This window comes from Chiloscyllium punctatum, chromosome 26, assembly GCF_047496795.1.
Source record: "Chiloscyllium punctatum isolate Juve2018m chromosome 26, sChiPun1.3, whole genome shotgun sequence".
NCBI classification, from domain to species: domain Eukaryota; kingdom Metazoa; phylum Chordata; class Chondrichthyes; order Orectolobiformes; family Hemiscylliidae; genus Chiloscyllium; species Chiloscyllium punctatum.
In genome coordinates this window covers 80,584,234-80,602,418 of record NC_092764.1, presented here as the reverse complement: position 1 = coordinate 80,602,418, position 18,185 = coordinate 80,584,234, and the positions used below count along the sequence as shown (strand labels likewise).

At 46.5% G+C, this 18,185-nt stretch overlaps 1 protein-coding gene across 1 annotated transcript in view; it reads left to right on the top strand.

The window, feature by feature from the left end:
* Positions 1-210: 210 nt before the first annotated feature.
* LOC140496227 (uncharacterized) overlaps positions 211-18,185 on the top strand; it is a 105,520-nt gene continuing 87,545 nt past the window's right edge. Inside the window, exons 1-3 of the mRNA XM_072595728.1 lie at positions 211-478; positions 3,685-3,829; positions 14,220-14,367. Of these exons, the coding sequence (XP_072451829.1) occupies positions 211-478; positions 3,685-3,829; positions 14,220-14,367 (561 nt within the window). The remainder of the gene's footprint in view (positions 479-3,684; positions 3,830-14,219; positions 14,368-18,185) is intronic.

Sequence of the window (18,185 nt, the reverse complement as noted above, 5' to 3'; positions counted from 1 at the left end):
TTGTTGGCCCCATGACATGGTGCCCCACAGTCTGAGCCACCTCAGGAATATCCTCCCAGGATGGCACAGAGGCATTATTTGTAAAGGTTGATTCTGCATACTCTCAACTGGTGTGCCTTCACCCACTGCCTGGACATACCCTCCGGTGGTAGAGGTCGTCATATCTTGCATCGAGGATCTGTGGGGAAGAGTGCTGTATACTGAGATTCCATGCAACTGGTGACTGAGCAAGTTTACCAGGTGCCAGACCACGTGCACGTTCTGTGGCCTGGAGTCCATTCGTCTGCAGCCCCTTTTTACTTGTTTGAAGGGGCTGCTGTGAATATTTTGGTCAATGTCACATTCCTTATTCAAGGGCACCCAGTGCAGGGACGGGTAGACAAGTCTATGAGTCTTCGTGTGGCATTGCTCCTGGGACTTTCCAAGATGGCCATTAACAAGTCCGGGCAGCAGGTCGAAGAGGTTATACAGGACATTGGTGAGGCCTCTTCTGGAGTGCAGTGTGCAATTCTGATCACCCTGTTACAGGAAGGATATTGTTAAACTGGAGAGGGTTCAGAAAACAATTACCAGAATGTTGCTGGGAATGGAGGGTTTGAGCTATAAAAGTTAAGGCTGGGACGTTTATCACTGGAGCATAGGAGGTTGAAGGGTGACCTTGTAAATGTTCATAAAATCATGTGAAACATAGTTAAGGTGAATAGCACGGGTCTTTTCCCTAGAGTGGGCGGTGCAAAAAATAGGGGGATTATTATATAAAGTGAGAGGAGGGAGATTTAAAATGGAAATAAGGGGCAATAATTTTGCAGGGAGCAATTAGTGTGAAAAATGAACTGCCAGAGGAAGTGATGAATTCAGGTACAGTTACAATGTCTAAAAGACTTTTGGATAAGTACATGAATAGGAAAGGTTTGGAGGGATCTGAACTAAACGCAGGCTGGTGGGTCTAGTTTAATTTGGGAACGTGGTGGGTATGGACTAGTTGGACCGAGGTCCTGGTTTCCAGCCCTGCCGTGTTTTGACCATTCCCCCAGACCTCCCCTTACTGAGGATGAACAATCAATCCTCAGCAAAGGCCTTGCCTTCATCCCACTATACTCCTGGATTAATGAGTTTGACACACATTGTGACATTTGAACATTTCTTCTGCCGACTCCACCTCTAAGCCCACTTTTTCCATCAAGATTCCTGTTCAGTCTCCGAGGACCCTTTTTCCCACCTCCAATCCACCCTATCCACCTGGACACTCTGTGCTGGTCTGTTACCCGCCCTAGATTTCTTCACTTCCAACTGCCACTGTGACATAGACCACCTCAACCTGTCCATTCCACCCCTCACCAACTCCAACCTCTCGCCCTCACAACACGCAGTCCTCCAGACCAACCCCAACCACATCATCAAACTGGCAAACAAGGGGGGGGGGGGGGGGGGGGGCGGCACTGTGGTAGTTTGGCGCACTGACCTCTACACCTCTGAAGCAAGGTGCCAACTCACAGACAGCTCCTCCTACTGCCCCTTCAACCATGACCCCACCTCCCAACATCAAACCATCATCTCCCAGACCATCCATAACCTCACCACCTCAGGGGAATCACCCATCCACTGCCTCCAACCTTATCATCCGAGAACCCTGCACCGCCCGATTCTACCTCCTACCATAGATTCGCAAACCTGACTGCCCCAGTCAACCCATTGTCTCAAACTACACCTGTCCCACTGAACACTCTCTGCATATCTCGGCACCGTCCTGTCTCCCTTAGTGCAGGAACTCTCCAGTTACGTTCGGGATACCACCCATGCCCCCACCGTCTTATCTTCACTATGGAATCCAGTACTTGTACACATTGATCTGCCACGATGAAGGCCTCCAAGCCCTTCGTTTCTTCCTCTCTTGCCGTCCCAACTAGTACCCTTCCACTGTTGCACTTTCATCTGCCTGGCTGAACAGGTCCTCACCCTCAACAATTTCTCTTTCCAATCCTCCCATTTCCTCCAAACCAAAGGGGCAGCCATGGGCACCCGTACGGGCCCCAGCCATGCCTGCCTCTTCATCAAGTACATGGAACAGTCCATCATCGACAGCTACACCGGCACCATTCCCACCTTTTCCTCTGCTACATCAATGACTGTATCGGTTGTACCTCGTGCTCCCATGAGGAGGTTGAACAGATCATCAACTTCACAAACACCTTCCACCCCAACCTCAAATTCACTTGGACCACCTCAGACACTTCCCTTCCCTTCCTGGACCTCTCCACCTCCATCTCCAGCAACCGAATCAACACTGATATCTTCGACAAACCCTCCAACTCCCACAGCTACCTGGACGACACTTTCTCCAAACCCCCTCCTGTAAAAAAAACATTATCCCTTATTCCCAATTTCTCTGCCTCGCTGCATCTACTCCCAGGAGGACCAATTCCACCATAGAACATCCCAGATGGCCTCCTTCTTCAAAGACCACAATTTCCCCTCCCACATGGCTAATGATGCCCTCCAGCACATCTCATCCACTGCTTGCACCTCTGCCCTTGATCCCTACTCCTCCAATCACAACAAGGACAGAAGCCCCTTATACCTCACCTTCCACCCCACCAATATCCAGATACGCTGCCACTTCTGCCACTTGCAAACAGACTCCACACTACGGATATATTTCTCTCCCTACCCCTAAAGTGTGTTCTAGAGAGACCATTCCCTCTGCAACTCCCTTGTCAGATCCACCCCACCCCCAACAGTCCGCACCCCACTCCCGGTACCTTCCCCAGCCTATGCAAGAAATGCAAAACCTGCACCCACATCTCCTCACTCACCTCCATCCAAGGCCCCAAGCGATCCTTCCACATCCGACAGAAATTTACCTGTACCTTCACACACATCATCGACTGTATCTGTTGCTCTCGATGTGGACTGATCTACATTGGGCAGACAGGACACCAACTTGTAGTTCATTTCACAGAACATCTCTGGGACACCTGCACCAACCAACCCCACCACCCTGTGGCTGAACACTTTTGACTCTCCCTCTCACTCTGCCAAAGACATGCAGGTCCTGGGCCTTCATCACCAAACCCTAACCACCCAACACCTGGAGGAAGAATGCCTCATCTTCCACTTCAGGACCCTGCAGCCACATGGCATCAATGTGGATTTCACCAGTTTCTTCAATTCCACCGCCCCCCCCCCCCGCCCCCCATCCCAGTTCCAACCTTTCAACTCTGCACCGCCTTCATGACCTGTCCTATCTGTCCATCTTCCTTCCCATCTATCTGCTCCAGCCTCCTCTCTGACCTGTCACCATTACTCTCACCCTTCATCTATCTATTATATTCTCAGTTATCTTTACCCTCAAGCCCCACATCCTCCCATTTATCTCTCAGCCCCCTGGCCCACAAGCCTCATTCCTGATGAAGAGCTTATGCCCAAAATGTCAATTCTCCTCAGATTCTGCCTGACCTGCTGTGCTTTTCCAGCTCCACACACTTGACTCTGATCTCCAGAATCTGCAGTCCTCACTTTCTCTTAGGTTAGACCATAACGTCTGTTCCATGACTCTATAACTCTGATCTTAACCTTTGCCAATGTATTCTCCTTTGTATGCTTTGTTAAATTTAATCTCAATGTTTGTACTGGAATTAGAATTCCTGCTAATTGTTTCTAATATATTAAACTCTTTTCTATTAGAATCACTTTTGCCTGTTTGCAAATTTCAAAAACGCAAATTGACTGAATTCTTAAGGAAAAAGCATCTGAAACTAAATGATGCTCGCTCGGCAATATTATTTGCCAACAGAATCCTGGAGGAATGTGATGGAAACATTTTCGGCAGGTAAGTGTTAAAAGTTGAGAAAAGCTGCTTAAAGATAACAGTCCAGAAAGAGCACATTCTAGTGAATGGTGGATATGACGCTGACATCAAACCTGATGGTCCAATAGGAGGTCCTCCACCTTAGAAACAAGCTACTTTTTTGAGAGAGAGAGGGGGAGAGAGCGAGAGCGAGATGTCTCACGATGTAGGCAACTTTCTTCAAGTCTTTTAACTTCAACACAGGTACACTCCAGGGAATAGAAGAGGGAGTGGAAAATTTACAAGATTCACAGTTGGTCTTTCTGTTTCTCTGTATATTAACAATGTGAGCATCGTTCATCTCCTTTTGAGTTTCTGCACAAGTGGATACAATATATTCCTGTTCTTTCTAGTTCAAGTGACATGTTAATTTCAGTAAAAACCTCCAAAAAAGGCAGAATTCATTTAAAATGCATTAGAAATGTGTTCAGGCACTTTATAATTTCTATTCCCAACACCAACGTATCCAAACAGTGCATTCCACTAATTTATTCCAGTTCAAATCCTCATTACCTTGAATGTATCCAAGTTCTTTGTTCTAACATCTTTATTGATAAGGAAGATGTTAGAAGCTATCACAGATGTTAAGCGACCTGGCCTGTAGGTTTTGTGCTTCTTCCCTCCCTTTTTCAAATAAAAGAGCTACATTAGCTATTTTCCAATCTAAATATATCTCCCCTGAATCTAATGAGTTTGGGAAAATTAAAACCAACGCATCAATTATCTCACTAGCTTTCAAGATCCTAGGATAAAATCCATCCGGATCTGGGGAGGTGTCAACTTACTGTTCCAACTCAAATAGTACTCAGAACACCTTCCCTGGTAAACTGTCATTATCTTGAGATCCTTCCTCGTTTTCAATTTCTCATCTACTCTTTCCAGGATGTTACTTGTTTCCTCTCTAGAGAAGACTGACACAAAATATCTGTTCAGGTCTCTCAAGTCTCCTTAACCTCCACTAAGAAGTCTCAGACTCCATTTCTATCAGAACAAATCTCCTCTTTTAAAATTCTTTTTTCAATATCTGAAAACAACTCATTTTATACTTTTGGCTAATTTTCTCTTGTACTCTGGTCTTTCTTTCATTATTAAGCTTTTAGTAATTTGTTGCTGTAGTTTATATTTTCTCCAATTATCTGACCTGCCAGCTATCTTTGTGCAATCATGTCTTTTCTTTGATACAATCTTTGACTTATTTTTAATTAACCACAGATGCTGGATCCATCCTTTTGAATTGTTATTGTTGGTTGGTGCGTATCTATTCTGCGCTGTCTGATATATCCCATTAAATGTTTGCCAATGGACCTCTGTTGGCCTACTCCTGAATCTAAATTGTCAGTTCAGTTTTGTTAGTTCTGCTTTCATGCCCTTATAACTGCTCTTGTTTAAATTCAAAATGACACTCTTGGACTGACACCTCTCCCCCTTGCACTGACTGTAAAATGCAACCACATTATATCAACTATAATTGTATCGAATGGTGGAGCCATTCTGGAATCCTGTGTGCCAGAAGGATTGTTGCTAAGTCCTCTGCTTTACGTCATTTATATAAAGTAATTTGGGTGCGAATATGGGAAGTATGATTAGCAAGTTTGCAGATGACACCAAAATTGGTAATGTAGTGGATAGTGAAGAACATTATTTCAGAGTACAACAGGACCTTGATTAGATTAGCCAATGGGCTGAGGATTGGTAGATGGAGTTTAATTTAGATAAATGTGAGGTGTTGCATTTTGGTAAGGTAAATCAGGGCAACTCTTTAATACTTAATGGCAGGGTCTGGGGAGTTTTGCCAAACAAAGACTTTGTGTTGAAAGTTCTTTGTTCCTTGAAGTTGGAGTCACAGGTAGACAGGGTAGTGGTGAAGGCATTTGGTAAGCCTGCCTTTCTTGGCTAAAGTATTGAGTATAAGAGTTGGGAAGTCATGTTGCAGCTTACAGAACATTGCTGAGGCCACTTTTGAAATACCTCATTCAGTTCTGGTCTCCCTGCTATAGGAAAATTATTGTTAAACCTGAAAGATTTCAGAAAAGATTTACAAGTATATTACCGGGGTTGGAGGGTTTGAGCTATTGAGAGAGGCTGAATAGGCTGGGCTATTTTCCCTGGAGTGTTGGAGGCTGAGGGATGACCTTTTAGAAGTTTATAAAATCATGCGGGACATAGATAGGGTAAATAGACAGGGTCTTTTCTCTGGGGTGGGGCAGTCCAGAACCAGAGGACGTACGTTTGAGGTGAGAGGAAAGATTTAAAAGGGACCCTAAGAGCAAATTTCTTTATGCAGAGGGTGGTGCATGTAAGGAATGAACTCCCCGAGGAAGTGGTGAAGGCTGGTATAATTACATTTAAAAGGCATCTGGATAAACAGAAAGGGTTTAGAAGGATTGGGGCCTCATTCCTGATGAAGGGCTTTTGTCTGAAACGTTGATTTTCCTGCTCCTCAGATGCTGCCTGACCTGCTGTGCTTTTCCAGCACCACACTCTTGACTCTAATCTCCAGCATTTGCAGTTCTCCTTTCGCCATATCCTTCTAAACCTTTCCAATCCATGTATTTGTTCAAATCTCTTTTAAATGTTGTTAATGTACCTGCCTTAACCACTCCTGCTGGCAGCTCATTCCATTTACGATCCCCCCTCTGTGTAAGAAAGTTGCTCTTCAGGTTCCCTTTTATTCTTTCCCCTCTGACCTTAAACCAATGCCCTCTAGTCCTCGATTCCCCAATCTTGGGAAAAAGACTGAGTGCATTCATCCTATCCATGTCTCTCATGATCTTATACATTTCAGTAAGATTCCCTCTCAGTTTCCTATGCTCTAAAAAAATAAGTCCTAGCTTGACCAACCTCTCCCAAAAACTCAGATTATTGAGTCCTGCAACATTCTTGTAAATTTCTTCTGCACTCTTTCCAGTTTAATAATATCCTCCCTGTAGCAACATGATCAAAACAGAATGCATTACTCTAAGTGTGGCCTCACCAATGTCCTGTGCAACTGCAACATAACTTCCCAACTTCTATACTCAATACCCTGACTGATGAAGTGCACTGTGTCAAAATCCCTGTTAACCTGTGACTTCACTTTCAGAGAACCATGCACCAGGACTCCAAGGTCCCTCTGTTCCATTACACTCCTCAAGGCCCTACATTCACCATGAAACTTTTACCTTGATTTAACTTATGCAAGACCTCACGTTTATCTATATTAAACTCTGCGTGGGCAGCACGATGGCACAGTGGTTAGCATGGCATTCCTCACAGCGCCAGAGACCTGGGTTCAATTCCCACCTCAGGCGACTGACTGTGTGGAGTTTGTACGTTCTCCCCGTGTCTGCGTGGGTTTCCTCTGGGTGCTCCGGTTTCCTCCCACAGTCCAAAGATGTGCAGGTCAGGTGAATTGGCCACGCTAAATTGCCCGTAGCGTTAGGTAAGGGGTAAATGTAGGGGTATGGGTGGGTTACGCTTTGGCAGGTCGGTGTGGACTTGTTGGGCCGAAGGGCCTGTTTCCACACCGTAATGTAATCATTAATCATCATTAATCCATTTGACATTTCTCGACCCACTTCCCCAGTTGATCAAAGTCCTGCTGCAATTTCTGACGACCTCCTTCACTGTCCATGATACCACCTATTTTAGTGTCATCAGCAGAATTACTAATCATGTCTTGTACATTCTCATCCAAATCATTGCTGGACAACTCTAAGACTCTGTGATCCCACTGAACCAAACCTAACACCTAAATTCTTAACTTATTATGTTTGAACCATCAACAAAGGAAAATATACAGTACTATCGTCCTTGTAATTCCTCATGGGATTTTGCCATTTCTGGCATGACCAGCATTTACTAAACACAGCTAATTCGGAAGGTGATGCTGAGATGTTTGAACTGTTTGTATGGTGATGCTGCTGTCACATGGCTGTTAGAGAGAGAATTCCAGGATTTTGACCCATAATTAATGAAGTGACAACAATACATTTCCCACTTCGGATGGCCTGTGAGTTACTGGGGAGTTTGGAGTTGATGATCCCATTCACTTTCACTATCGGCCCTTGAACCTCTCAGAATTTTCAGATTTGTGAGGTGATCAAATTGTGGCAAGATATTGTGATGCATCATGTAACTGATGCACACAAAATGGTCGGTGATGCTTTCAGTGTCTGAAGGATAGAGTTAGCTTGGATGGTCTCAATGATCTTTTCTCAACTTTATTTTGTATGTACCTAACCTTAGACAATTAAGATTGTGAGAGTTGGAATGCAAGTGGAGAATGGTTACAGCACCAAGAAAACATTTAAAAGACACATGGATAAGTCCATGAACTGGAAAGGTTTGGAGGGATATGGGCCAGGAGCAGGCAGGTAGGACTAGTTTAGTTTGGGATAATGTTTGCATGGACGGGTTGGACCGAAGGGTCTATATCTATGCTTTATGACTTGGTGACTCCATAACCTTCAGTCCATGCCCCCCCCCCAACCCCTACAACCCACCCTCCCATCCTGACACCTTCCCCTGCCACCGCAGGAATTACAAAACCTGCACCCACACCTCCTCCCTTACCTCCATCCAAGACCCTAAAAGAGCCTTCCACATCCATCAAAGTTTTACCTGCACATCCACCAATATCATTTATTGTATTCGTTGCTCCCGATGCAGTCTCTTCTACATTGGGGAGACTGGACGCCTCCTAGCAGACCGCTTTAGGGAACATCTCCGAGACACCCGCACCAATCAACCAAACCGCCCTGTGGCCCAACATTTCAACTCACCCTCCCACTCTGCTGAGGACATGGAGGTCCTGGGCCTCCTTCACCGCCGCTTCCTCACCACCAGACACCTGGAGGAAGAACGCCTCATCTTCTGCCTCGGAACACTTCAACCCCAGGGTATCAATGTGGACTTCAACAGTTTCCTCATTTCCCCTTCCCCCACCTCACCCTAGTTTCAAGCCCCCAGCTCAGCACTGTCCCCATGACTTGTCCTACCTGCCTATCTCCTTTTCCACCTATCCACTCCACTCTCCTCCCTGACCTATCACCTTCATCCCCTCCCCCACTCACCTATTGTATTCTATGCTACTTTCTCCCCACCCCGACCCTCCTCTAGCTTATCTCTCCACCCTTCAGGCTCTCTGCCTTTATTCCTGCAGAAGGGCTTTTGCCCGAAACATCGATTTTACTGCTCCTTGGATGCTGCCTGAACTGCTGTGCTCTTCCAGCACCACTAATCCAGAATCTGGTTTCCAGCATTTGCAGTCATTGTTTTTACCTAGTTGATTTTAACCCTACTGCGAATCCTCTTGCAAGGATGCCTGCTTTGAAGAAGTTTTCCTCCTCTCTCTACAAGAATCTCAGGGAGTCCCTCTCCCACTGCATCTCCCAGGTCATTTCCTCTGCCCTGAAGCTCTTCAACCATGTCCTGAAACAAACTCGCTACCCAGCCACATTCGCTTCCTCAGTGCCTGCCTCTGTAACCAACTCATCCCACACGGACTCCGGACCACCTTTAAACCAGCAGAGTTCGGACCCGAACAGGACAAACAGTACAGACTACAGATTCAAAAACACCAGCAACAGTTCTCCTTCAGGATCCTCCACTCCACGCTCGCAGCAATGCGCCGGCACCTAACCTCTCTACAGTCAGCCCTGCCTCAGCTGAGGGCCACACTGTCTCAGAATTGCAAAGGACCCACTCTGTACTACATCCTCAGGAGAATTCATACTCTCAACAAACAGTATTTCAACTCCATCTTAAACATCAAAAACTGTAAGTACAACAACCTTTTATCTACCCACCTCCATAACCAGCACTCGTCAGACATTCCAGAAGATTCCCCCAGCCTCTAGAACTGCTCAGACGCCATTAGCCATGCGGCTGGTGCAGCTGCCACCCCCACGCTGATTGATGTCACTTCCACCCCCATCATGGCCACTCCCACAGCCACTTCCGCCCCTCACAATTCCACATGCATCACATGTGACATCATTTCCGCCCCTCACATCATCGCTGATGCCACACGCTCAGTGACTTCTGCCACCCCTATTGCCGTGTCTGCCACCACTTCCGCTCTCACCAGCGCCACTCACCTGTATTCTGCTGACACGTTCCCCCCCACCCCCGACAGATCCCACTGTCACCATCCTCACCCCCCCAGAACCCTGAGGGGAACACCATCCCTGTTCATTACTCCACCCCCATTCCCCCCACCACCACACCCACTCCAGTTACCGGTTCTGCCCCCACTCCCAGCTCCACACCCACACCAGATCCCAGCTCCCGGCCCTGCCGAGTTTTCACCATCCCTCCAGACCTCCCCCTCACTGAGGACGAACGATCAGTCCTCAGCAAAGGACTCACCTTCATCCCCCTTCGCCCACGCATCAATGAATTTAATACACGCCGTGACATCGAACAATTCTTCCGTCACCTCCGCCTCCGAGCTTACTTTCACAATCAGGACTCCCGCCCACCTTCCGAGGACCCCTTCGCCCACCTCCAACACACTGCATCCACCTGGACACCCCGCGCTGGCCTATTACCTGCCCTTGACCATTTCATTCCCAACTGCTGCTGGGACATTAACTGCCTCAACCTGTCTACTCCCCTCCCCCACTCCAACCTCTCACCCTCACAATGCTCAGCCCTCCAATCCCTCTGCTCCAATCCCAACCTCACCATCAAGCCAGCGGATAAAGTGGTGCAGTGGTAATCTGGCACACTGACCTCTACACCACTGAAGCCAAACACCAACTCGAGGACACCTCTTCCTACTGCCCCCTCGACCATGACCCCACCCCCCATCACCAAACCATCATCTCCCAGACCATACAGAACCTCATCACCTCAGGAGATCTCCCACCCACAGCTTCCAACCTCATAGTCCGGGAACCCCGCACTGCCCGGTTCTACCTCCTTCCGAAGATCCACAAGCCTGACCACCCTGGCCGACCCATTGTCTCAGCATGCTCCTGCCCCACTGAACTCATCTCTACCTACCTTGACACTGTCCTATCCCCCCTAGTCCAGGAACTCCCCACATACGTTCGAGACACCACCCACGCCCTCCACCTCCTCCAAGACTTCCATTTCCCCGGCCCCCAATGCCTCATCTTCACCATGCTTATCCAATCCCTCTACACCTCCATCCGCCATGACCAGAGCCTCCAAGCCCTCAGTTTTTTCCTCTCCAGACGTCCCCAACAGTACCCTTCCCTGACACTCTCATTTGTTTGGCCGAACTGGTCCTCACCCTTAACAATTTCTCCTTTGAATCCTCCCACTTCCTCCAGACCAAAGGGGTAGCCATGGGCACACGTATGGGCCCCAGCTATGCCTGTCTCTTTGTTGGCTATGTAGAACAGTTGATCTTCCGTAATTACACCGGCACCACTCCCCACCTCTTCCTCCGCTACACTGATGACTGCATTGGCGCCACTTCGTGCTCCCGCGAGGAGGTTGAGCAATTCATCAACTTCACCAACACATTCCACCCTGGCCTTAAATTTACCTGGACCATCTCTGAATACTCCCTCCCCTTCCAAGACCTCTCCATCTCCATTAATGATGACTGACTTGACGCTGACATTTTTTACAAACCCACCGACTCCCACAGCTACCTGGATTACACCTCTTCCAACCCAACCTCATGCAAAAATGCCATCCCGTATTCCCAATTCCTCCGCCTCCGCCGTATCTGCTCCCAGGAGGATCAGTTCCACCACAGAACACACCAGATGGCCTCCTTCTTTAGAGACCGCAATTTCCCTTCCCACACAGTTAAAGATGCCCTCCAACGCATCTCGTCCACATCCCGCACCTCCGCCCTCAGACCCCACCCCTCCAACCGTAACAAGGACAGAACGCCCCTGGTGTTCACCTTCCACCCTACCAGCCTTCGCATAAACCAAATCATCCGCCGACATTTCCGCCGCCTCCAAACAGACCCCACCACCAGGGATATATTTCCCTTCCCACCCCTTTCCACCTTCCGCAAAGACCTTCCCCTGCCACCGCAGGAATTGCAAAACCTGCATCCTCACCTCCATCCAAGGCCCTAAAAGAGCCTTCCACATCCATCAAAGTTTTACCTGCACATCCGCCGATATCATTTATTGTATCCGTTGCTCCCGATGCGGTCTCCTCTACATTGGGGAGACTGGACGCCTCCTAGCAGAGCGCTTTAGGGAACATCTCTGGGACACCTGCACCAATCAACCACACCGCCCTGTGGCCCAACATTTCAACTCCCCCTCCCACTCTGCCGAGGACATGGAGGTCCTGGGCCTCCTTCAGCGCCACTCCCTCACCACTAGACACCTGGAGGAAGAACGCCTCATCTTTTGCCTCGGAACACTTCAACCCCAGGGCATCAATGTGGACTTCAACAGTTTCCTCATTTCCCCTTCCCCCACCCTCCTGAAGAAGGGCTTATGCCCGAAACGTCGATTCTCCTGTTCTTTGGATGCTGCCTGACCTGCTGTGCTTTACCAGCAACACATTTTCAGCCCTTCCCCCACCTCACCCTAGTTCCAAACTTCCAGCTCAGTAACTGTCCCCATGACTTGTCCGACCTGCCTATCTTCTTTTCCACCTATCCACTCCACACTCCTCCCTGACCTATCACCTTCATCCCCCTCCCCCACTCACCTATTATATTCTATGCTACTTTCTCCCCACCCCCACCATCCTCTAGCTTATCTCTCCATCCTTCAGGCTCTCTGCCTGTATTCCTGATGAAGGGCTTTTGCCCGAAACGTCGATTTTACTGCTCCTCGGATGCTGCCTGAACTGCTGTGCTCTTCCAGCACCACTAATCCATAACCTTTTGTGTCCATGCTGGTTCATCACAACTTAGCCTGTTTCACTGCTCTGCCCTATTTGCATAACTCTGCAATTTGTTCCCTTCAGGTTCCTATCTAATCCTCTCTTTGAAAGGCTAATAGTTTTTCCTCTCTGTCTCAGGAAGTACAGTCCAAATCCTAAACACTTGGTGGAAGTTTTCTCACACCACAATTGCTTCTTTCACAAATCGCCTTTTAATCATTGTCCTCAATATTGTATAAGGTATAATGGGTTTTGTGACACAGTGGTAGTGTCCCTACTGTGGGCCAAAAGTCCTGGACTCAGGTCCCTCCTGCTTCTAATAACCTGTTCTGAGATGTTATTTTTTAAAAAGTAATGGTTTTGAAGGGGTTAATGTTCATGTTACATTAAGGTTCATTCTGATGTCACACCCAGTTCATCACTCATGTTTGATGTGGGAAGGTGTATTTGGTACAGCTTTTGAAAGTCCTGTTAGTTGTGGCTGACCAGTGATGTATATTGTAGCAATTGTTAACATGCAAAAGCCATAATTAATTCAGTACAGGACCTCTTCTGTAAAGACTCAACAGTGGCATATCCTGCTGTACGATTCACAAGGTTAGGCCCCAGAAACACTCCTGGAATCCCTTCCTCGGGACATGGTGGGTCAAGCAACAGTAAGTGGACTGCAACAGTTCAAGAAGACAGCTCCTGACCATCTTCCCAAGGACAACTAGGGATGGACAATGAATACGGGACCAGGCAGCAATGTCCACTTCCCACAAGTGAACAAAAAACAGTATAGATGAAGGAAGATTGGTTGCAACAAGCTACCCCAAGCAAACTTTACCCTGTGCCACAGACTCTCAGAGATAGCAGGTACCATGGAGAGCAATCAGAGCAAAACTACCCTCTGGTTCTTGAGCCTCCTGCCAATAGAAACAGTTATTCTGTGATTTTGTGAAACTATCAAACCCCTCATGACTGTGAACATTTCGATCATATCTTCCCTCAAATTTAATGACATGGTGAATATATAAAGTGGTCGACAAGAGTTTACTCGCATTCGCTTCTGAAACTATCCCACTGAAACCTGCAAATCAGAGGACCGGAAATTTGGGTGATGTTGGAATTTCAAGTGTCCTGCCGAAGCATTTAATTTATGTTCTAAGTAATTTAGTTCCAAACTAAATAGGATTTATTATTGTTGAGTATCTCAAGGTATAATAATACGGAACAAGTTTGCATTTCAGATGAATGTAAGTATTTCATACCACAGCACACATATACACTGTATCATGGTGATGAGTGAAGTTGATAAATAAGTAAATTTTGGTAAAGTTTATGCAGAAGCCAAAAGATGGGATTATTGTAGCTGTAACTTGCCACAGCCTCCATTAGCAATCCAGTTACAAAAGCAGCTCAAAGGCTAATGCTGACTTACTGCAATCTCATGAAACCATCTTGCTCAAGTTTCATTTCCAGTGTTCCGTCATTGGACAAAACAATCCACTCTAATGTGTGAATTCCTCTGGTTCTTATCCAGTCCAATGTTAACTGTCTGTTTATTCTTCAGCCTGAAATCTGATCTACAAAAGATCCTGGCACAAATGGATTTACCAGTGGGTAAAAAAACCGTTGTACTTCTAAATGTCAAGGTTGCTGCAAGAGAGGTGGGTCAGACAGTTATTTCTGAATTTAAGGTTTCTACCAGTTTCTTTTGGGTAAGTGTTTTCACAGGAATGAAAAATGCTGGAATTAAAATGTTATATTGTCTGCCTGTTGATAACATTTTCACATTAATTATCCCCTGAGTAATCATCATGCAAATGTTTTAGGCCATAAAATACAGGAGCAGAAACCTGGCCATTCACTCCATCAGGTTTGCTCTGCCAGTCAATCATGGCTGACAAGTTTCTCAACCCCGTTCTTCTTCTGCTTTCTCCCTGTAACCCTTGATCCCCTTGACAATCAAGAACCTATCTATCTCAGTCTTAACTATACTCAATGACCTAGCCTCCACAGCCTTCTGTGACAAGGAATTCCATAGATTCATTGCTCTCTGACTGAAGAAGTTTCTCCTTATCTCTGTTCTAAAGACTCTTCTCTTTACTCTAAGGCTGTGCCCTCTGTCTTAGTCTCTCCTACCAATGGAAACATCTTCATAACATCCACTCTATTTAGGCCATTGAGTAGTCTGTATGTTTAATTAGACCCTCCCCTTTATTGTTCTATACTCCATTGAATGTAGACCCAGAGTCTTCAAATGTTCTGCTGCTGCTGTTGGGAGCTTTTAAATTAATGTGGCAGGGGGAGGGGAACCAGAAATGAAAACAAGTAGGCAGCGAGGTGGAGACTGTAAAAATTATGAAGATACCATTAACAAAGGGGAGAGTAGGCAGAGAGCAGATGAGTGCAAAAAACTGGTGGCCTGAAATGCATCTACTTTAATGCAAGGAGTGTAGCATGTAAGGCAGATGGACTTAGGGCTTGGATTGGTGCCTGGGAGTATGATGTTATTGCAATCACAGAGACTTGGTTGAAGGAAGGGCATGATGATTGGCAACTAAATATTCCAGGATATAGACGTTTCAGACAGGACAGGGAGGGAAGTCAAAGGGGGGTGGAGTTGCATTGCTGGTCAGGGACGATATCAAGGCTGTGCTAAAGGAGCACACTATGGAGGTCGTAGGTAGTGAGACATTATGGGTGGAGCTGGGAAATAAGGGTGCAGTTATATTGTTGGGGCTGTATTACAGGCCTCCCAACAGTGAGCATGAGGTAGAAGAACAAATAGGTAAACAGATTATAGAGAGGCAACAGGGTCATGGTGATGGGAGATTTTAAGTTTCCCAACATTGACTGGGATACACCTAGAGTCAGAGATCTGGATGGGGTAGAATTTTTAAGAAGCGTCCAGGAGAGTTTTCTAGAGCAGTATGTCAATAGTCTGACTAGGGATGTGGCCATATTGGAGCTGGTACTGGGGATTGAGCCAGGCCAAGTGTGGTGGGGGATTTCTTTTGGGAACAGTGACCATAATTCTGTAAAATTTAGAATACCCGTAGATAAAGAAGATAGTGGTCCTATGGGAAGAGTACTAAACTGGGCCAAGGCCAATTATATCAAGATTAGGCAGGAGCTCGGAAATATGGATCGGACACAACTATTTAAAGGGAAGTCCACATTTGAAATGTGGGAGCCTTTCAAAGATAGTGCAGGATAGGCATGTCCTATTGAAGGCAAAGGACAGGAAGGGCAAGATTCATGAACCGTGGATGACAGGAGAAATTGTACGACTAGCCAAGAGGAAAAGGGAAGCATATATAAGGTCCAGGCAGCTAAGAACAGAGTGAGCCCTGGAGAAATATCGGAAGAGTAGGACAAGTCTTAAATGAGGAATCAAGCAGGCTAAAAGGGGTCATGAAATAGCTTTAGCGAGCAGAATTAAGGAGAATCCCAAAGCATATAAGAAGCAAACGGGTAACTCTAGAAAGGATTGGTCCACTAAAAGATAACGAAGGAAGGCTGTGTGTTGAACCTGAGAGAAAGGGTGAAATTCTGAATGGTTACTTTGCATCAGTGTCCATGGAGGAGAGGAACATGATGAATGTTGAGATTTGAGGTAGAATTTTGATTAATCTGGATCATGTTGACGTAAGTAGGGAAGATGTGTTGGGTAGGCTAGAGGTTATTAAGGTGGACAAATCCCCAGGACTGGATGGGATCTATCCCAGGTTGCTGAGGGAGGCGAGAGAGGAAATAGCTGGGGCCCTGACAGATATTTTTGTGGCATCCTTAAATGTAGGTGAGGTGCCGGAGGACTGGGAGGTTGCTCATGTTGTACCCCTGTACAAGAAGGGTAATAGGGATATTCCAGATAACTACAGACCAGTGAGCCTGATGTCAGTGGTGGGAAAGTTGCTGGAGAAGGTACTGAGGGATAGGATCTATTTATGTGTAGAAAAGAATGAGCCTATCAGTGATAGACAACATGGTTTTGTGCGGGGGAGATCGTGCCTTACCAACTTAATAGAGTTCTTTGAGGAAGTGATCAAGTTGATAGATGAAGGAAGAGCTGTTGATGTCATATACATGGACTTTAGTAAGGCGTTTGATAAGGTTCCCCATGATATACTAATGGAGAAAGTGAAGTCACATGGTGTGCAGATAGGTGGATAAAGAACTGGTTGAGCTACAGGAAAGAGAGAGTAGTAGTTGAAGGGAGTTTATCAAAATGGAGAAAAGGTGACCAGTGGTGTTCCACAGGGGTCAGTGCTGGGGCCACTGTTGTTTGTGATATACATAAATGATCTGGAAGAGGGCACTGTCAGTATGATCAGCAAGTTTGCAGATGAGACAAAGATTGGTGGAGTAACAGAAAGCATAAGGGACTGTAAAAGAATTCAGGAGAATATAGACTGGAGAGTTGGGTGGAAAAGTGGCAGATGGTTTTCAATTCAGACAAATGTGAGGTGTTGCATTCAGGCAAGACTAATTCTAGAGCGAATTATACAATGAATGGAAGAGCCTTGGGAAAAGTTGATGGGCAGAGAGATCTGGGAGTGCAGGTCCATTGTACCCTGAAGTTTGCTGCACAGGTGGATAGAGTGGTCAAGAAGGCATATAGTATGCTTGCCTTCATTGGACAGGGTGTTGAGTATAAGAGCTGGTAAGTCATGTTGAAATTGTACAAGACATTGGTTCAGCCGCATTTAGAATACAGTGTACAGTTCTGGTCGCCACATTACCAAAAGGATGTGGACACTTTGGAAAGGGTGCAGAGAAGGTTTACGAGGATGTTGCCTGGTATGGAAGGTGCTAGCTATGAAGAGAGGTTGAGTAGGTTAGGTTTATTTTCACTAGAAAAAAGGAGCTTGAGGGGAGACCTGATTGAAGTTTACAAAATCATGGAGGGTATAGACAGGGTAGATAGAGACAAGCTTTTTCCCAGGGCGAAGGATTCAATAATGAGAGGTCATGCTTTCAAGGTGAGAGGTGGAAAGCTTAAGGGGGATACACACGGCAACTACTTCACACAGAGGGTGGTGGGCGTTTGGAACGCATTGCCAGCAGAGGTGGTGGAGGCAGGCACGGTAGATTCATTTAAGATGTGTTTGAACAGATGCATGAGTAGGTGGGGAGCAAAGGGATACAGATGCTTAGGAATTTACCAACAGGTTTAGACAGTACATTTGGATCGGCTCAGGCTTGGAGGGCCGAAAGCCCTGTTCCTGGGCTGTAAATTTTCTTTGTTCTTTGTTCCCTCTATGGCCTCTCATTGCTGGATCATTCTCGTGAACCTCCTCTGGAACTGTTCCAGGGCCAGTACATCCTTCCTGAGGTATGAGGCCCAAAATTGTTCACGATACTCTATGTGTAGTCTGACCAGAGCTTTATAAAGCCTCAAGTACATCCCTGTTTTTATGTTCCAGTCCTCTCAATAAATGCCAACATTGTGCTTGCTTTCCTAACTGCCAATGCAACCTGCAAGTTTAGATTAGATTCCCTACAGTATGGAAACAGGTCTTTCGGCCCAACA